This window comes from Boeremia exigua (genome assembly GCF_020726555.1).
Source record: "Boeremia exigua strain MPI-SDFR-AT-0100 chromosome Unknown C7974scaffold_16, whole genome shotgun sequence".
Taxonomy (NCBI): Eukaryota; Fungi; Ascomycota; class Dothideomycetes; order Pleosporales; family Didymellaceae; genus Boeremia; species Boeremia exigua.
Window position 1 is genome coordinate 1062357 of NW_025763533.1, and position 22454 is coordinate 1084810.

Below are 22454 nucleotides of genomic sequence, written 5' to 3' on the forward strand. Positions count from 1 at the left end.
TCCCCCAGAATTTCCCCAGAGTGGATGTGGCATGTCGCTGTGGGGTTTGACTAGTCCCAAGACGGAAAATTTCCTAGATAGGAAATTGCAAGCGCAATTTTTAGCTCACGCCAACCGTGCGTCTCATCTTGACGCGGTGGGTGGCTTTCCCATTTCCGGCTTTTTTCGAAGGGCATCACGCATAGTACCACATTGGGCCATAAAACCGCCGACGTGCAAATTGGCCCACTAAAGACACGTGCGTTGAGGCCAAACGCTCAATTCTTGATGCTTCCATAATTCTCGATGGATTCCGTTTCTTCACTCCTCTCAACAATTTCATTTTTTCGTTGCCCACGGTCGCCATAAGAGTCTCTGTACCACCCACCGAAAGCTTCGAAATGTCTTCGCTAGTAGCTGGCTTTGCAAACAAGATGGTTTCCTCTTCCGAGACGTGTGGATCGAACACACCAGTGAATGCACTGTTTACTCTGACTGGAAAAACAGTAGTAGTCACCGGCGGTGGTCGCGGACTTGGCCTAAGCCTCACCGTTGCCATCCTGGAGGCTGGCGGGCATGTGGCGTGTTTGGACATTCTTCCCGAACCAAGTAACGCAGAGTGGACATCCCTTTTGGAAACCGCCAGAAGGTCATCTACTACAGCTTCCTATTGGAGGTGCGACGTTACAAGCGAAGCAGAAGTGGCACGAGTACTGAAGGAGATAACGCATGAGAGCGACGAGCGAGGCGCTCCCGTACAAGGTTTGGTCGCATGCGCAGGCATCCAGCAAAAGATTCCAGCGCTCGAGTACGAAGCGTCAGATTTCGAACGCATTCTGAGGGTTAATGTCATTGGCGCCTTCATATCGGCCAAAGAAGTTGCGAAGATCCTCAAGGATCGAGGAAATGGTGGTAGCATAGTCCTGATCGCAAGCATGTCTGGTCAGGTGGCTAACAGGGTGAGCGATTCTGACGGTGGTGCGGAGCCTTCCAGTGACTGACAGAATCAAAGGGCCTGACTTGCACCGCGTACAATTCCAGTAAATCGGCAGTCCATCAGATGTGTCGGTCCCTTGCGCAGGAGTGGGGACAGTACAGCATCAGAGTGAATACGCTTTCGCCCGGGGTATGACAAGAACTTCCGCCAAAACCTCACCTGGACCAAGGCTGACTGGAGTTGTAGTACATCCGAACCGACATGACCGATGAACTGCTCACGGCAGACCCGAGCCTCGAGAAGGTCTGGATGGCCGGCGCTCTGCTCGGAAAGCTAGGGGTACCAGATGACTTCAAGGCGCCTGCCGTGTTTCTGCTTGCCGATGGTAGTCGTTTCATGACCGGTGCAGATCTAAGGGTTGACGGTGGCCATTGCGCTTCGGCATAGAAGAGTATGCTATAGAGTTTAGCCTACTCTTTATTACACGTACAAGGTAGAGATAACAAATAGATTACTAAGCTCTTTAATATTTTACTTATTATTAAGTCTAGAAGAACTAGATAATAGTAATATTATAGAGAATAGTACTAGTAATATCTACTACTATATAGAAGTATAGTATACTATTAAAAATAGAATATAAAAAGTATATATATAATTCTAAGCTATACTTAAGATAAAGTTCTAGAGAAGTATTTAAAAAATAAATAGTATACTATTTCTTAACTATATATACTTTTACTACTATAGTAGGATAGATTAGTATTTCTAGTAGATTTTAAACTAGTATCTTTTTAATTAAATATATATAATTTTAAATTTATAACTAATATTTTTTTATAAATAAGTAGTTTTTTACTTAAAAGGCTTTATAATTATATTAAGTAAGATTTTTTTTTTTTTTTTTATTTAGCTATTTATTACTAGTTTAGTAATATAGTAGAGTATTAGTTACTTAATAGAAGGCCTAGTACTTTATTAAAATAAAATATAAAAAGTAGATATATAATATAGAGCTATAGCTTAAAAATAGATTCTAATTATTATAATCTACCTTTTATAACTAACTAGATACTAATACCTAGTAAGTGCTAATATACTTAGTATAATATTATATAGGCTCTCCTATATAGTATAGTTTTATTATAAGTTATATAATAAGTTTATACCTTAGTAGTTAAGCTAAAGTAGGTCTTATATAGAGCTTATATAGCTTATATTAAGCTTAGTAAGCCTAGCTTATGCAGCTTATATTAAGCCTAGTAAGCTATTATATTCTCTATAGTATATAGTAAGTAGGAATATAACTCTTATAGTTTATATTTAACCTAAGTATTAATCTATAATATTAGATCTTAACCTAACCTTTAAGCTAGATAGTCTACTCTATACTACTTATTATTACCTCTTACTTTTAAGATAGATAGATTATATCTATACTTCTTAGTGCAAGACCCCTTTAGTTTCCCTAGTAGTATTTATCTCTAAAAACTAATTAAATAGTACTTATAAGCTTTACTTAAAGTATAACCTTAATAAAGGCTAAGGTAGATAAAGATAAAGAAGATATAATAGAGCTTTAAAATATAAAAATAATAGTAATAGGTATAGGTAACTATAGTATACTAATTAATATTATTAAGTACTTTAGTATATACTTAATTAAAGTATTTTAGCTACTTAGTATAATATAGTACTACTTCTTAGAACTAGATAGGAGATAGGTAGTAGTATAAGAGACTTAAATAAGTAATATCTATTTAATAGAAAGAGTAAAGAAATAAGTATATAGCAATAGTAATAGTAATAGTAAAGGTAATAGTAAAGATAAAAACTATAATAGCTAGAGCTAAAGAGCTATATTAAAGTAAAGAAGTAAGTAAAAAAAAGTAGTCTATAAAGCTATATAGTAAGTACTTAGTTAGTAGGATATTAGGTTTTAATTTATAGAGTAGAAGCTAGTGCTATATATAGTAATTAATAGATAGATACTACTAGTTATTATACTACTAGCTAGTAGAGGTAAGAGCCTACTATTTAGTATACTAGCTTATATAGATAATACTAGTATAATAGTAGTTATAGTACTATACTAAGTACTTATTAAGGATCTAGTAGACTAGATATAAAAGTATAGTAAGAGTAGCCTAGCTACTATTATTATAGTGAATATAGATACTATAAAGAATACTATAAGTAATAGTAAGTTCCTAGAGTATATAAATATACTTAGTAGAAAGGGCCTACTATAGTAAGTAGTAGTAGATAAGTATTATTTTATTATTATATTAAGTAACTAGTAGCTAAAGCTAGTACTACTAAAGAACCTCTAGCTACTACTATATCTAATTATACTACTTATAGTAATACTTCTACTAGTAAGAGAGAGTAAGCTAGTAATAAGTATACTACTTCTATATATAATATATATCTAGGTATTAAGGTTATACTTTAAGTAAAGCTTATAAGCACTATTTAATTAGTTCTTAGGGATAAATACTATTAGAGAAACTAAAGGGGTCTTGCACTAAAGAGTATAGATATAATCTATCTATCTTAAGGGTAGAGGGTAATAATAAGTAGTATAGAGTAGACTATCTAGCTTAAAGGTTAGGTTAAGATCTAATATTATAGATTAATACTTAGGTTAAATATAAACTATAAGGGTTATATTCCTACTTGCTATATACTATAGAGAGTATAGTAGCTTACTAGGCTTAATATAAGCTATATAAGCTAGGCTTACTAAGCTTAATATAAGCTATATAAGCTCTATATAAGACCTACTTTAGCTTAACTACTAAGGGGTAAGCTTATTATATAACTTATAATAAAACTATGCTATATAGAATAGCCTATATAATATTATGCTAAGTATATTAGTATTTGCTAGGTGTTAGTATCTAGTTAGTTATAAAAGGGCGATTATAATACTTACTTCCCTCTCTCTTAGATTTATCCTAAATCTATTAGCTATTCTTTATAAGCTTACTCTACTACTACCTTTAGTACCTATAGTAGTATTATATCTTCTACTTCCTAAAAGCAACTCTGCTTAAGCATTAAAATCTATTAATATAATACTATTACTTCTATTTCCTATAATTATTGCTTTACTTCTAGTTATAATTATTTTATTATGCCTTCTACTAATAACTACCTAAAATACTCTAAGTATATATATATTAGTTATCTATATATTAACTTATTTTAGAAGTCCTTAGATAAGACTAGGGCTAAGTATAAGAAGAAGGTTAAAGAAGATAAAAAGTTACTAGTAGAGGTAATATTATATTTACTGCGAAATAAGAAGATTCTTATATAAGTAAAAGATAGGGCTATAAAGAAGGCTAAATATTTAGTAAATAAGATAGATATAGAGAGTAAGGATATTTAGGCTAAGAAGATTATCTATTCTACTGCTAATATATAGGTTGCCTTTTCTCCTGCTATATAGTCTACTCTTAGGTATCTTAATAAGTTTGCAAACTTTAGTACTAGTAAAGTAGTATCTAGTAGTTTATAAGGTATATCTCTAGTTCCTATATATTTTTTAAGTCTAGGTATCTTAACTATTTAACTAGGAATTCTTTATCTAGTCTAGTTTCTTAATATTTTATTATTTTCTTAACTTCCTATTTATTATTACTATTATTCTAGTAATAGAAGTCTTTCTAGGTTAGTATATTAGCATTAGCTAGTTCTAATAAAGAGATATAGAATATAGGGTGTACTTTTATGTCTTTTAGTAGCTTAAGTTAATAGTTAACTAGGCTAATTTTCTCTAAAATAAAAAATAGTCTAACTTTAACTTTATCTAATTTTTTTATTAGTCTTCTTATGCATAGATTCTTTAAAAGGAGGTATACTTTATCCCCCTTCTTTAGTAGAGGTGCTATTTTTCTTTTTTTATTAATATAAGAGATTGCTTATAACTAAGCTCTAGCAATATTATTAAGCAATGTCTAATATACTTCCTTTAGTCTCTATACTAAGAATATTGCTAATTCTATTTAGATATTACTATTAAGACTTCTTATAAAGAGATTTAGATATCTTCTATAATTTATAAGGAATAGTATTATGCCTATTACCTTTAATAGTTTATTATTATATATAATTTATGCTATAGACAAGAGTAAAACCTAATTATTCTGCTATTAGTTATAGTAGATGCGGAGGTACGTCTCTATTATCTAGTTTACTTGTTCTATTTATCTATCTATCTACAGATAATAGGCTGTTAAAAGCTTCTTCTTTATTCCTATTACTACTAGGGATATTATCTAGAAATTTAAAGTAAAGAGCTTATCTCTATTACTAATAATTAATTTAAGAATGCTATAGTATTAAATAATTCTATCTAGGAATACTTAAGTAAGCTACTCTATAGTATAGCTATATTAAAAAGGTATAAGCTTAGCAGCTTTTATAAATCTATCTACTACTATAAATATTAAGTTATAATTATAGTCTATTATAGGGTCTTTAGAGATTAGTAGTTATATAATAAAATCTATTATAATATTTATCTATAGTGTAGTTAGTAGTTCTATTACCTATATTTCTCTATACTTAGTATATATACTATATTTATTCTACTAATAGTTAATATATCCTTTAATATATATAGTAACCTTATCTTTTATATTTAGGAACTTATAATATTATTTAATAAGTTCTATAGTTCTTATAATTCCTAGGTAACTATATAGTAGATTGTTATAATAATTGCGTATTATTTCTTCCTAAAGGTTATTTAGTACTTAACTTAGTATATAGCGTTTTTATAATATATATATAATATTATTAAGCTGCTATAATAGTCTAAGGGATCTATCTTAGTTAATCCTAAGTATAGCAGCTTTATTAATTATCTTCTTACCTACTAGGTTATATTATTAGCTAAGAGCATCTACTCTACTATTATCTTTGCCTAGAGTATATAGGATCTTAAACTTATACTAGCCTAGTATTTCTAACTATCTAACTTATCCTTAGTTTAAGACCTTAGTAGTAGTAAAGTATACTAAATTCTTATAATCTATATAGATTATAAGGTCTAAATAGCTTTTAGTATATACTTGCTAATATTCTAGAGATAATATAATTACTAAGAGTTTCTTATTATATATATTATAGTATTCTTCTAGTCCTAAGAACTTGCGTAAGTAATAAGTAATTAGGTGCTATTATCTATCTTTTTCTTATATAATGCATACTCCTAATACTAGGTCTAAGGTATCTATCTCTATTTAAAGTAGTTTATTACTCTTAAATATAAATAGTATTAGGAGATTAATATATACCTATTATAATAACTTAAATATGTTATCTTATTCTTTTCTCTATAAGAAGAGTATATCCTTCTATATAAGCTTTATAAGTAGCAAGGCCTTCTTTAAGTAATTCTTAATAAACTATCTATTAAAGTTAATAAACCTAAGGAATTCTTAAATCTTTTTAACTATTATTAGGGTAGGCTAATTCTTTACTATATTAATCTTGGTATTGCTTATCTTAACTCTATATTATCCTATAATAAACTCTAGGAATTTAACTTTCTCCTTATGCTATTTGCACTTCTTAGGTTCTAGTTAGAGTTCTACTTACTTTAAGCATTCTAGCACTTCTATAACGTGTTATATATGCTCTTCTAGTATCTTAGAGTATACTAGAATATTATCTAGATATACTACTACTATTCTATTAAGGTATACTCTAAGGACATTGTTAATTAATTCCTAGCACGTAGCTAGTGCGTTTATTAGACTAAATAGTATAACTAGGTACTTATAGAGTCTATATCTTGTTCTAAATACTATCTTCTATTCTTTACCTTTCTTTATATAGATAAGGTTATATACTTCTCTTAGATCTAATATAGTAAAGTATTAAGCTTCTTATAATTGATTCTATAACTCTAATATATTAGGTAATAGGTATTAATTCTTAATAGTAATATTATTAAGCTTTCTAAAGTTAATATAAGGTTATAGCTTGCTATCTTTCTTTAGTATAAAGAGAATAAGGTACCCTATAGGTAATTCTAATCTTCTAATAAATCTCTTCTAAAGGTTCTTCTTAATATACTTATATAGTATATTAAGTTTCTTTTCTAATAATTAGTATAGTAGCCTAAAAGTTAGTTACTTTCCTTTCTAGAGCTTAATCTTATAATTCTAGAGTTTATACTTAGGTAGAGCTTTTACTATAAGCTCTTCTTTAAATATCTATATATATTATTAATATATATCTAGGATGCTAGAAGTTGCATATTTCTCTTTAACTACTACTTTATAAGGCTAGGGCTAGTTACTCTCTATATAGTTAACTACTCTATCTTAGCACGTTTTAGTTAAAGTAATATTACTAATTATCTTCTTATCTACTAGTTGCGTTATAGTCTGCGTAGGTTCTAACTATATTATACTATATTTATAGTACTTTAGTAAAAGCTTCTTAAGTACCTAATCTATCTATAGGTTATACTTTTATAACTAGGGAATTCCTAATATAATATTATAAGTAGCTATTCTAAAAGTATCTAGAGTTATTTCCTTATAGTATCCTTAGATAGTTATTAGAATAGATAATACCTTATAGGGTATTTCTAATTTCTTAGGTATAGGTTCTCTATTAGCTACTTATAGTAGGTAAGGTTCTATCTTCTAAGTAAGGTATAGTCTAGCTAGCTATATTACTTGCAAAGAGATATAGTTAGACTATAATCTATAGTCTAGTAGTGCCTTTATCTATACTCCTTCTATCTTAATAGAGAGTATAACTAGGTAATTAGTACTAATATTATTAATAGATTAATCTCTAGTATATATTATTTATGCTAGTCTAAAAAAGACTTATCCTTACTATCTAATACTTCTTTATATTTAAGAAATCCTTGCTACCTCTTAGCCTCCTTATAGCCTTTATAGTTATTATATAAGTATTATTACTAATATAGGTTTAAGTAGTAATTATTAATTAATAACTATTTAATATATATATACTAAGTATCTTTTTCTTCTAAGAAGTAGTATTATTATTACTTATTCTATAAGTAAACTTTATATATATTATTCTTATATTTATACTATTTATTAAAGTAGTATTATTTTATACTAGGGAACTATCTACTATTTATTTTATTATTATAGTATACTTTATATAAGTCTATACTATAGGCTATCTATAAAAGGGTATAGTAGAGGAGGTTTCTTATATCTATTAGGTACTAAGGTATTATCCTTTATTATATAGGCATTTGCCTAATATTAGGTTTATCCTATACTAGGATATCTTAGCTAGTATATTATAGTATCTTAATAGTTACGTAGTTATTTTATTAATAGTCTATAAACTATTTATTATACTATTCTTTAAGTTTCTTTAGGAGTTTATAGATAGATACTAACGCGTTTTTATAGTTCTTATAGACTTATAGGTCTAAGGTAGCTATAACTAGTATCTTACTATTATTATATCTCTATAGTAACTTCTATAACTAAATACAAGCTACTATAGGTTTATTATCTATAATATTAAGTATATTATTATTTAGTATAGTATTCTATACTTTCTTTATTGTTGCATGCTATGCGTTTATTGCTAATATATTATACTATATTAGCCTAGTGCTTAGCTTCTAGTTATTAGTCTAGAACCTAGAGTATCTAGTTATAATATTCTTAATATTTAATAAATCCGCGTTATTTAGTAGTATAGACTTTTTCTAACTATTAGTATAGTAGAAGTATACTGCTTTAGATATTTTATTAGTTCTTATTAGGTTTAATATACTTATTATCTATTCTAGATTCTATCTCTAGGTCTTCTATAAGACGTTCTATATTATTAGTAATTATTTCCTAATTACTAGTATTAGCAAACCTAACTTTGCTAGATAATATATTAAGCTATTATATAACCTTATTCTTGCTATAATAGTCTTTAGTAAAGTAGCCTACTTTGCTATAGCTATAACAAGTTATTAGTAGCTTATTAGTTCTAGAACTACCCTTATTCTTAATATTCTACTACTTAGGTTCTTTATTAATATTAGAAAGGTCTATAGCCTTAGCGCTATAGTATCCTATATTAGTTCTAGTATAGACTTATTATAGTATATAGTGTAGAATTAGTAGCCTACGCTTAGAGGTTATCTTATAATTCTAACTATAGCTTATATAGTTTAATATTAATATTAATTATAGTATTAACTAATATATTAAAGGTGTTAGTGCTAGCGCTAGTGCGTATTAGCTCCTTCTTAATCTTTAGCTTAAGTCCTTACTTAAATATAGTTAAAAGTATAGTATTATCCTAGTTAGTATATGCAGCGAGTTATTAAAACTCTATAGTATAGTTAGTAGCTAACTTAGTTTATATAATACGCTAGATCTTATATCTTATACTAGAGACTTTATTAAATATGCTAAATATAGGTTTAATTTATTCCTTAAAAGTATTAAAGTTCTTTATCTAGGTATCTACTTTATCTAGGGCCTTGCCTATATTATACTATTATATAAAGAGTTTAATCTATTTAAATACTATACTATATATATAACTGCTAATAAGTATAACTCTTTTAATCTCTTTAACACCTTTACTTTAGAATAAGAAGAATAAGTCCTATTATATAAGCTAATTATTAAGCTTATTATATTTACTATAGTAGAGATTAGGTTTATTAACTATAATATTACCTATATAGATAGCACTATTATTAGTTATATCTATATTATTAGATATTAAGCTAGGGGTAGCTTAGTTTCCTAAGGTAGTAGATATCTTAAGAGTATTTAAAATATTAAGGTTATACTTTAAGCAAAGCTTATAAGCACTATTTAATTAGTTCTTAGGGATAAATACTATTAGAGAAACTAAAGGGGTCTTGCACTAAGAAGTATAGATATAATCTATCTATCTTAAGAGTAGGGGGTAATAATAAGTAGTATAGAGTAGACTATCTAGCTTAAAGGTTAGGTTAAGATCTAATATTATAGATTAATACTTAGGTTAAATATAAACTATAAGGGTTATATTCCTACTTGCTATATACTATAGAGAGTATAGTAGCTTACTAGGCTTAATATAAGCTATATAAGCTAGGCTTACTAAGCTTAATATAAGCTATATAAGCTCTATATAAGACCTACTTTAGCTTAACTACTAAGAGGTAAGCTTATTATATAACTTATAATAAAACTATGCTATATAGAATAGCCTATATAATATTATGCTAAGCGTGTTAGTATTTACTAGGTATTAGCATCTAGTTAGTTATAAAAGGGTAATTATAATACTAAGTAAGTATAATCTAGCTAAATATATAGTACTATATATTATAGTATAAGTATAGTAAAGCTTAGAAGATAGTACTTATAATATATTTAAAGTAGTAGTAGCTACTACTTAATAAAGAAGAAAAGAGTATAGTATACTATTATAGTAAGTAGTAGTATAAAAAGCTAGCTAAGGTGCTTAGGTATATATACTATTATACTAGTAATATAGAGTAAGTAGAGTAGCTAAAGTAATAGTTAGTAGATAGAAAGTTAATTATAGCTATATTAGTACTAGGTATAGAAGTTAACTTTTTAAGAATTATATATATTATATTATAATTAAGTAGGTAAGCCTATATTTAGGTAATCTATTAGATAGACTACTAATTCTATATACTATAGGATAGTACTTATATTAAATATAAAGGAAAATTATATAGATTATATAACCTTATCTAATTAAGCTCCTACTATAGCTTAAGTAGCTCTATATTAGTAAATTAGCCTCTATAGGTCTAAGCCTCCTATATAGCTCTAGGTGCTTAATTTATAGTTATATAATTAAGCTACTTAATTATAGTTAGATACTTAATTCTATAATATACTCTCTAGGTAGTTGCCTATATTAGTAAGCACCTAAGTAGTAGTTAATATAATTACTTTATACTAGTATACTTAAGGAAATATTATACTATTTTAAGCTTCTAGTACTATATCTAAAGTCGCGTTTTAGCACTAGCTATCTATTAAACTATTAGTAGTTTAAATTTTATATTATAAGCTTAATAATAAGGTTAAGTAGCTTAGCTAGTTCTAGAAACTAGTATACTTTATATAAGTATTAGGGATATTATAAGTAGCGCGTTTATTTTAGCTACTTAGTAAGCTTAGCGTTACTAGTATACTACTTAAAATCTTAAGCTATTAGAGAAGGAGAAGCTAGTATTATACTTAGTAGTAAAAAGTAGTTAGAGTACCCTAAAATAAGCTTATTATACTTAGCAAGTTACTTAGTTAAACTTAATCCTAATAAGTAGCTTAGCTATATCTATATTATATAGCTAGAATTAGCTTATATTATATATATTACTATTATATAAGTAACTTATTTGCTTATATTTAGGTATAATATTATTAGTTTTCTTTTTTATATTTGCTTTTACTATAAATATAGTTAGATAAGAGCTAGAAAATAGAGTTTAAGTTGCTTATATATATTATATATGCGTAACTTTTACTCTTACTAAGCTTAGGCATATATATAGTATAGAGCTCTACTTATTTTACTTAACTCTAAGTCTACTTATTATAATAGCTATAAGTATACTATTTTACTTCTCTATACTTCTTCTATCTCTTTCTCTAGCTTATTACTACCTAGGTATATATTTAAGTAGCTTATAGGCTTCTAGCTAGTATAACTTAGTATTATTAGTTCTTATTTAGTATTTTTCGATAGTATCTAATTAAGCTCCTTTATATTAGACTTCTTACTCTTTTTAGCCTCTACTAATTCTTATATAGCCTTATAAGACTAAAGCTGCCTATACTACCTAGACTACTACTACTACTACTACTACCTACCTTACCTACTAGGCTAGCTATTGCGCTATACTACTTATGCCTGCGCCTGCTACTCCTACGCCCTTGCCTGCCTGCGCTATTACTATTACTAAGCTACTAGCTACTATATATCCTGCTTCTCTAGAGTGCTACTTAGTATTGCCTTTAGGTAGGTTAGATTTAGCTAATTAAGCTTTGCTCTGCTAGGCAGTATTGCTAATACTTACCTTTGCCTCTACTATACTACCTATCTGCGCCTAAGCTACTCCCCCTCTAGTGCCTACTCTCTAGGCCTCTTTTAAGGTAACTACTACCTATACCTAAGTAGTAGTAGTAGTATAGGCTGCTATGCTGCTACTCTACTAGTAGGCTGCGCGCCCTCTCCTCTACTACACTATGCCCCTACCCCCCTTATATAAGTAGGTTTTCCCCTATACTAGGCGCGCTAACGCGCTCCTCTAGAGTAGCTCTATTACTTCTTATATTAATATACCTAGTATAGGTAAGAATTAGCACTACTATACCTAGTGCTCTAAGAGGTACTTATACTATAAGCTATAAGTAGACTTAACTTTAAGCTTTTAGAACTTAAACTAATTACTTATAGGTCTCTACTACTAGAGCCTATAGCTACCTACCTCTATAATAAGCTATATGCTAATAGTAGTATTACTATCTCTATAAGTAATCTAACTATTATAATATAAACTTTAACTAATTAAGTATATAGAAGGTAACTATACTATATACTACTTTTAAGTAGCTATATAATATATTAGTAGAAAAGAAGTATAAGTAGGCCTATTAGGTATTCTATATAGGCACTTATACTTCTCCTCTAGCCTACTCTTTTTTCCTTAGAGGGAGAAGAGTATTCTCCCTAGCTAATAAATAATCTTCTACCTCTTTCTTAACTTACTTATTTTCTATAATATTTACTCTATATAAGTTTAGGTAAGATAAAAAGTACTTATAGGCCTACCTAGGGAGCGCTTTTATAAGCCTATTAGCTAGTATATTACTTATTTTTAAATATTATACTTAAAATATACTATAGGCATGCTCTTATTTAAACTATATATTTTATATATCTATAATGTACCTTATAAGCAAGCAAGCTAACAGGTAAGTAAGCTACTTTTGCTAAGCCCTTACTAAAACCTAACCTATTATAGCCTATAATACTATACTTTAGCACTCTATAGCAGACTATAGCATATAATATTATTTAGAGACCTCTTCTATATTAATCTTGCACGTTCGCGCGTTATAACTAGTCTAATTGCACCTTCTACAGCACCTTTAGGCAGGCTTACCCTCTTAAGCGCGCACCTACTTCTTTACCCTCTTTCTATTGCTATATACCCTAAACTCCTTTAGAGCTACTAGTTGCTGCCTATCTTTAACTATTAGTATCCTTTTCTTCTAAACCTACTTTCTTTTATATAATTTTTGTTGCGTACTAGCCTTATTAGCTACTTAAAGCTCCCTAATTTCCTATTAAGCTAAAACTAGCTTATACGCAATAATTGCAGCCCTCTTTAATACCTTCTTAAACGCCTTTACTATAGATATAGGAGAGCTATCTATATACCTCTAAATCCTTAACTTTATAAGTATTAATTATAATCTAAACTCTAAAGTATTACTAGAGGTTTATAACTGCTAGGGCACGTTATTAGTAGGAAGTAGTAGTGTTAGAGTCTAAAGCTTTATATGAAGGGCTAATATAACCTATTCTAGGTTAAAGAAGACTAATCTAGTACCTCTAAACCCTCCTTAGATATTACTAGGAGTAAATACTATATTATAGGCTGCTTTAAAGCATAGCAGGAACTTAGCCTTTATAAGGTAGGTAATTTAGTTATATATAAGTATTTTAGCTTAGCGCCTATATGCTGTCTTTAAAGGGGCAAAACAGCCTATATTAAGTAGCTATAGGAGGTATAATAAGTAAGGAGGTATATATAGGGTAATAATCTTGTTATCCTTATAGTATTACTAGAATTAGAGTAAGTTATAGCTCTTATAGCTGTTAATAACTAGTAGTTAGTAGGTACTAATAGTATACTCCTTTATATACCTATTAAAGTACTTTAACTACTTAAGACTAAGCTTATTAGTAGTCTAGCTATTACTAGAGACTCTAATAACCTAGTCCTAGGGCAGATCTTTCTCTTTATACTAGCTAGAAAGGTAGTAGCGCGCTTTAAAGATAATAAAGAGTAGAATAGCCTATCCTTTTATATTAATGCCCTATATAACTATTATCTACTCCTAGTTACCTTACTAGACTGCCTTTAGCCTTCCTTATCTCTCTAAAGCTATAATAACTGCTTCTTAGGAGATCTAGCCTATTATAAAGCCTATCTTATTAAAGTTATAGGTATTATTATCCTAGATGCTATACTTAGCTTTAACGTTAGCTACTAGGCTAAACTAGCCCTATATAACCCCTAAATCCTTGCAGAGGGCTTGCTTATAGTTATACCTGCAATTAAACTTTACTTTAAGCTCTAGCTAACGCTTAACGAACGTACTAGGCTAGTTTATGCTAATAGGGCCTAGATTGCACTTAGCGCGCAGAGAATTAGCTATAGCAGCTATATCTGCTAGCTAGGGGCTAAATCCTTGCCTATCTAGCTTAAGTATATGCTTAATAATTACCTGCTCCTTATTATTATCTAACCCTTATAAGTTAGGTATAGTATTACCTTATAAAGGTTATCTAGTATATTAATAGCTTAGTGTGCTTTAAGGCACCTTATAGATAGCTGCAGCGCGTTGCTATAAGAGATTTGTGTCTTGTTTAAGAGCTTAAAGTATAAGCTATACCTAAGCCTCCTTTAACGCATTAATAATAGGTTATTATTAAGGCATTAGTATAAAAAGAGTACTTTAGTAGGGGCTTAGCAAAAGTAGCTCGCTTACCTATTAGCTTGCTCGCCTATAAGGTATGTTATAGATAGAATATAGGGTGCTCTATTACTTATATTTAGGGCATTAGAGGCGTCTAGATTAATAAGCTTCTAGATATCTTTAAGCTGCGCGTGCTAAGTTAGTTATATATACTAGTTTAGCTAGTTATTATATAACTTAAGCTAGTATACTCTACTAGGTATTTAAGCATTTCTACCTATAATAATAAGCTTATTTATAGTAGGTTAGATAGAAGGGAGAAATATTATTAAAGAAGGAGAATTAGAGTAGCTAAATATAAGCTTATAAGCTTAGCTAAGAGTATATAGGGAGATTACTATTTTCTTATAGAAGCTAGGCTTATAACTATAATTAAGTAGGTAAGCCTATATTTAGGTAATCTATTAGATAGACTACTAATTCTATATACTATAGGATAGTACTTATATTGAATATAAAGAAAAATTATATAGATTATATAACCTTATCTAATCGAGCTTCTACTATAGCTTAAGCAGCTCTATATTAGTAAATCGGCCTTTATAGGTCTAAGCCTTCTATATAGCTCTAGATGCTTAATTTATAGTTATATAATTAAGCTGCCTAATTATAGTTAGATACTTAATTCTACGATATATATATATAAAGATACTATAAAGTATAATTAACTATATATAGAAGAGTTAAATAAGGTAGATAAGCTAGTAAGAGAGTAGATATAGTAGTACTAGTAAAGAAGAGTAAGATAGAGTAGATAATAAAGTAGAAAAGTAGTAACTTAAATATATAGGCTATAGAGGTATTACTTATTAGTAGTAGGTGTTAGTAAAAGCTAATAAGTAGCTACCTAGATAGTAAGTATATAGAGTATAGTAATATTAAAGTAGCTAGATATAACTAGTATAGAGATAAGGCTTATATATAGCTAGATATATAGTAGAAGATAAGTAATAAATAGTAGTAGGTATAGAATATATTTAATAAAGTATATATAGGCTATATAGTATACTAGATAATTAGTAATAAGAAAGTATAGCTATACTACTAAGTAATATAGTATACTATATTTTCTAGTATTAAGAGTATAGAGCTAGATTAATTCTAATAAGAGATTATTACCTAGAGTAGTAGCTATAGCTACTAATAATACTAAGTAAGCTAGAAGTACTATACTATAGGTAAGAATATTAGTAAGGTATACTAGTAGCTAAATATAGTAGTACTACTAGCTTATATAGCTATAGTAGAAGATATAGAAGGTATCTTTCTAATCTAGTAGTATAGGTAGTAGAGCTACTAGTATATATAAAGTAGTATACCTAGATAGTAAGAAAAGTACTAAGCTTACTATAGTAGATAAAGTAAGCTATATAAGAATATAAGCTAAAAGAGTAGATAAAGTAATAGTTAATTATTATAGTAGCTATATATCTAGTATATAGACTAGCCTAGAGTACCTTAAAACTACTTACTCTAAATTAGATACTAGTATACTAATAGATAGTTATCTATCTACTTAGATATTTACCTAGCTTATACTAGTATAGTTTTAGTACCTAGGCTTATAACTATTATAGAAAAAAATAGAGTAAACTAGTAGCTATATATAACTACTAGATTTTCTAGAACTACTACTATATAAAGTTAGTCTTTTAGAATATACTACTCTAGTAATAAGCTAGTAGATAAGCTAAACTAGTTACTAACTTATATAAAGTAGACTTAGTAAAGCTATAAGCTATAGCTAGGTAGTAGATACTAGAATATAAGATAGGTTATAGAGTATCTACTCTATATAGATAGTTTATAGACTATTCTTCTATACTTTTACTTCTTTATATAAATATAATATTAGTATAGCTATATAGAGAGTTATAGATTATAATATACTTATACTTAGATAGCCTACTTAAAAACTATAATATATTTACTATTTATAGATAGACTATAATTATTATTAATTTAACTAGAGGGTAGTAATAGTAGAAAGTATAAAAAGTAGTACTTTACTTTCTATTACTATATTATAGTAGTAGAAATATATATAGTTAAAGTATAGTATAATTATTTATTTTTTTAATAGTTTATTAAAAGTTATCTAAAAGCTATAGCTCTATATTATATACTTTTTATATCTTTTTATAATAGAATACTAGAGCTCTATACTAGATAACTAATACTTTACTATCTTACTATATAAATATAGCTTTAAAGTATATATAAGTAGAAAAATAAAGTATTAAAATAATTAACTAGCTTATCTAGCCTAACCTATATAAGGTAATAGAGAACGCGTCTTCTATAGTTAAAAGTAGTTAGTATTAGAGTTTTTACTTAATCTAGAAGTATATTTTAATAGTCCTCTATATTACCCTAATACTACTATTCTATAAAAATTGCGTGCCTAGATAAAAAAATACTTTATATAAACTTAAATTATATATACTTGCTATAGCAACGCTAAGACTTTTATCTATAGATTTAGTAAAATATAGTACTATTAGAGTAAGTAGAGTTAAGGTTTCTATATAATAGAGCTTATATAGAATAGCTAAGTAGTAATACCTTAATAGGTAGATAATATAAATAATAGTAAAAGTAATACTATAAACTTATATATATAGCTCTAGAAGCTTATACTTAGTAACTATAATACTATATTCTACTTTCTTATAGACTTTAGTATTATAGTTTATAAGTAGTACTATATAGTAGTTATAAGTCTAGATATATATCTTTATAAGTATTATACTACTCCTACTTTGCTATAGCAATAGATTATTAAGCGCTTTAGTTAGTTTAAGACTATTACTCTAAGTATAGTTAAGTCTCTAGATAAGCCTATATAGCTAATAGAAGAGCTAAGAGATCTACTTAATAGTATATAGTATAAGATATATAGCTAGATTATAACTAATAAAGATAAGATATATAAGTACTATAAAAAAAATTACTAGTAAGTATAGGTAGAAGAGAATAGCTTACTCTATAAGAATATAAAAGTATAGAGCTTTTTTTATACTAGGGGGCTATAAAAATATTTTATTATTAATTTAGATATAGTAGAAATTCCTAAAAATAACAAGCTAGATATTCTAGTTTAGGCTTATCTTACTAAGTATAAATTAATATAATAAGAAATTTAGAAAGAGCTATAAATACTTAAAGTAGCTATAAAGATTAATAAAATAGGTTAGTTTAAGTATATAGGCTAGCTAGAGTTCTTAAAGGACTAGAATCTTACTTATCTAGCTTATTAAGCCTGCGCACCTAATTATAATAAGCGTAAGCTTAAGCTAGCTACTTAGCTAACTAAGGGGCTAGTTAAAAGAAGTATAAAAGGGCTAGCTATACTTATGCAGGAGACAAGGCGCTAGCTATAGAGTATAAAGCGAGATAAACTAGATATATAGCTATTAGCACAACTATAGAACCTAGAGAGTTAGGTAGTATATGCAAGCTATATAGTTAGGTTCGTCTACTTCTATCTATAGGTACTAGCTAATAAAGAGTAGTAGATTATGCGCTTTAGGGAGTAGCAGTATACTACTGCCTATATAGATTACTGCTTAACATTAGGTAGTAAGGAGGATAGCAAGGAGGATAAGTATAGCAAGAGTAGTAATAGTAATAGTAATAGCCTGCGGCTATAATATATAATATATATAACATGCCTAACCTATAATTAGATATAGTAGGATATAGTAAAGGATATATATAAGCTCTTTATATAGATAGATAAGTAAAAATTATATAGGATTAAGCTATAGGACGCGCTAGATAGTAATAATAGAGTAGTATAGATAGAGGCGCTTTTTATATTAATTAGCTTGTTTATCTTTATAATATATTACTCTATAGCGCTCTCTACTAGTCTAATTTAGTTTCTAGTAGTGCTTAGCTATAATATAGGGATAGACTACTTATAGATAGTAAAGAACTACTTATATATATTAGTAGGGATAGTATACTATATATAGATAGTTATAGTTAAGGTACTACTTCTAGGCTTATAGCATAGCACGTAAGTTTAGTAGGACTATAATTACTTTATTAAGATATAGTAGAAGTATCTAGCAGATAGCTTATTTAGCCTAATAAGCAAGATAATTAGTATGCTTATATATAGTAAGTATATTAAACTAAGCGCTAGCAACTTAGGTAATATATACTAGTCTCTAGATAAAAAAATATTTTATCTAAATAGCTAGTTAATTACTATTAGCTACTTCTATAAGATAGCGCAGGACTTAGTAGCTAAAGTAGAGTAGATGCTATAGGAGCTATGCTAAGTAGATAAGGAGAAGGACTAGGTAAAGGTTAATCTTAAGTAGGCAGTTAATAATATTATATTTATAAAATAATATATATTATTTATTAATATACCTAGTAATAAGCTATAAGGTAGACTAAACTAGATACTTAGGCGCGTAATTAATATATAAGGTAGATAGTAATTTAATATTATAATAGCATACTATAGAACTGCAACATCTTTATTATAGATAGATAGGTAATAATAGTTATCTACTACTATAAGTTATAGTTATAGTAGGATAAGCTAAAGATTATACTATACTTTTTACTACTATAGCTAGGGTAGGTTATAGCTATATACTTAGTATATATATAACTATTTAAGAAGTATCTAACGCTATAGGTGCTTAGAGGAAACTATAGTAACTATATATAGTATAATAGGTAGAGCGCATAGAACACTAGCTAGCTTATAAGGATACTATAGCAAGAGACTAGTAAGTAGCCTAGAGTACTACTATATATACTTAACTACTAGTATATAGTAGTAGGTATTAGCTAAGTATATATAGAAGACTTATTTAGCAAGAGCTACTAAGATAATATTAGTAAGATAGAAGAGGTAGAAGTAGATAAGGATAGTAAAGATATTTTTAAGCTATAGAACTTATATATAACTATAATAGGTATAGGCAACTATAGTATACTAATAGATATAATTAAGTATCTTAGTATATAGTTAATAGATATATTCTAGGCGCTTAGTATAGTATAGTATAGCTTCTTAGGGATAGATAGAAGTGCTATAGAGTATATAGGGCTAAGTAGGGTAGTAAAGAGGCTAGTAAGTATAAGTATATCTTTAGGGCTTGCTAAGCTACTAAAAGTAAAAGAGGTATAAATTTTAGACTTATAGGTAGAAGTAATATAGTAAGGGCTATAGTAGGTACTAGGTAAGTAAGATATTAGCTTTTAATTAGTAGAGTAGAAGTAGGCTCTATATATAGTGCTAGAGAAGTAGATACTACTTATTATAGTGCTTCTAATAGGTAGAGGTAAAAGCTTACTATTTATACTACTAGCTTATATAGAGGAGCTAGGGGTTATAGTAGTTATTATACTATACTAAGTACTAATTAAAAATCTAGTTAGGTAGATTTAGTAGTATAGTGTTAAGTATATAGAATAGAAGTATAGTAAGAGTAACCTAGCGTCTATAGTAGTAGTTAGTATAGATATAGCTAGTAATATTATAAGTACTAGTAATTTTCTTAAGTATATATAGACGCTAAAGGTAAAGGGGCTACTATATAGGGTAGTAATTAATAAGTGCTATCTAGTGTTTATAGCAAGGAGCTAGTAAGAGAAGCTACTAGAAATAAAAAACTTATAGCTACTAGAGTACCTAATAGTAATACTAATAGTAACGCTATTACTACTATAGAAGAGTAAGCTTAAGGTAAGTATACTTATATATTATATAATATATATAAGAGTAAGCATAGTATAGCTAAATATATAGTACTTTATATTATAGTATTAGTATAATAAGCTTAAGAAGATAGTGCTATTTATATATAAGTAGTAGGTAGAGAAGCTATAGTAGAGTAGATAGAAGAGAATAGTATACTATAAGAGTAAGAAGTAGTATAAGAAGCTAGTAGAGAAGCTAGAGTATACTTACTATTATATAGGGGTAGTAGACTAGGTAGACTAGCTATAAGAGTAGGTAAAGAGTAAGGGGATAATTATAGTAATATTAGCGCTAGAGATAGGTATAGACTTTGCTAGTATTATATATATTCTATATATAGGTATGCTATAGAGTATAAGTAACTTTATATAGGCAAGTAGTTATAAGAGATAAGAAGGGAAGTAGTATAATATAGTAGTACTAGTAGAGTATAGAGAAGTAGAGAGAGTAATAGAGAAGAAGAAGAGAGATATAGATATACTAGTAATAGGGTAGTTTCTAATTAGTAGTAGTTATTAATAGGAGCTAATAAGCTAATATCTAGATAAGGAAGAGTAAAGCTATAAGTAGATTAGAGTAGTAGAGTATAATTAATATAGAGAGAGAGAGGAGGTATAGATAGAGGAATAGAGAAAGTAGTTATAGGAGTAGGGGGTAGTAGAGAAGGCATTTAAGGAGCTATAAGAGGGGTATATAATATGCTAGGTAGTAGAGTAGTAGTTTAAGATAGTAAGAGAAGAGTAGTAGAGAGATTATAAGGTAATATAGTATATAGTATAGAGTAGAGAAATAAAAATATAGGTAGATTAGTTTTAAGTAAAGATATAAGACTATATAGTAAGGAATAACTATTAATAGTACTAGGTAAGTTAGAAGTACTATATAATAGAGAAAAGAATAGATAAGTAGTATTAGTAGCTAAATATAGTAGTACTACTAGTATTTATATTATAGTTAATAAGAGGTAGGATCTAGGTAATAGAAGAGCTAGAGTTTATAGAGATAGGAGATAAGGTATATACTAGGTAGCTAGAAAAGCAATATAGGTTAGAGATTTAGAGATAGATATTTAGTAATATAATAGTAATAGTAATTAGGCTAGTATTAGAGGGGTAGAGATAAGAGGGAGAGAAAGAGGAGAGTAGTAGAGTAGAGTAGTAAGTAGAGAAATAGATAAAGTAATAGGTATATATATATAGTAAAGCTATAATAAGGTATTAGTAAGAGAGTAATAGAGGGGTAGGTAGTAGGCCTATCTAGAGTAGAAGAAGAGAGGGTAGGTAGTAGGCCTATTCTAGGGCAGTACTTAGGATTAGCTCTAACCCTAGATAATCTAGTGCTACAATATATACTTTTACCTATATATAGTATATTATAGAGGCTAGCTCTAGAAGAGTTTAAGGTACTAGACTAGTTAGGTTTCTATAGGCTAATAGCTTTAAAATTTAGATATATTAATTAGTATATTTAGCTATATATTAATACCTATTTATAGCTCTATAGTTAATATAGTTAATAGTATTAGAGTTTTATATTTAATATTAAAGTTAGAGTTATAATATTGCGATACTATATCTATATATATAATAACTAGATTTATATAATAACTAAATTATTATAACTATACTATATTTTAACGCGTTATATCTTAATAACTATAGTAGCTATTAATAAAGTGCTTATAGTAATTAATATACTAGAACTATATAAAAAACTTATATATTAGACTTTTACTACTAGGTTTAGCATTAATTATATAACTCTAGCCTAGAGATATAAGTATATATAGTAAGCTTAAGAGATTAAGGATATTAATTAATAATAACTTACTCTATAATAAGAGATAGAGCTTATAAAGTATATAGAAGAGCTTACTACCTATTACTTACTACCTATAAGAGAGATAATCTAAAATTTTATATTGCCTATAGCTTAAAATCTAGTCTCTAAGAGCTAGGTTATGCGCTTTATTAACTATTACTCTATCTATCTTATCTTATATTACTCTACTAGGATAGATTGCTAGTATTATAAT

At 28.0% G+C, this 22454-nt stretch overlaps 1 protein-coding gene across 1 annotated transcript; it reads left to right on the top strand.

Moving 5' to 3' along the window:
* Positions 1 to 191: 191 nt before the first annotated feature.
* Positions 192 to 1427, top strand: C7974DRAFT_407176 (D-arabinitol 2-dehydrogenase). The gene is made up of 3 exons (XM_046143208.1): positions 192 to 938; positions 992 to 1105; positions 1163 to 1427. The coding sequence occupies exons 1-3, from the start codon at positions 381 to 383 to the stop codon at positions 1361 to 1363; spliced, it is 873 nt and encodes a 290-aa protein (XP_045991214.1). The 5' UTR covers positions 192 to 380; the 3' UTR covers positions 1364 to 1427.
* The last annotated feature ends 21027 nt before the right edge of the window (positions 1428 to 22454 follow it).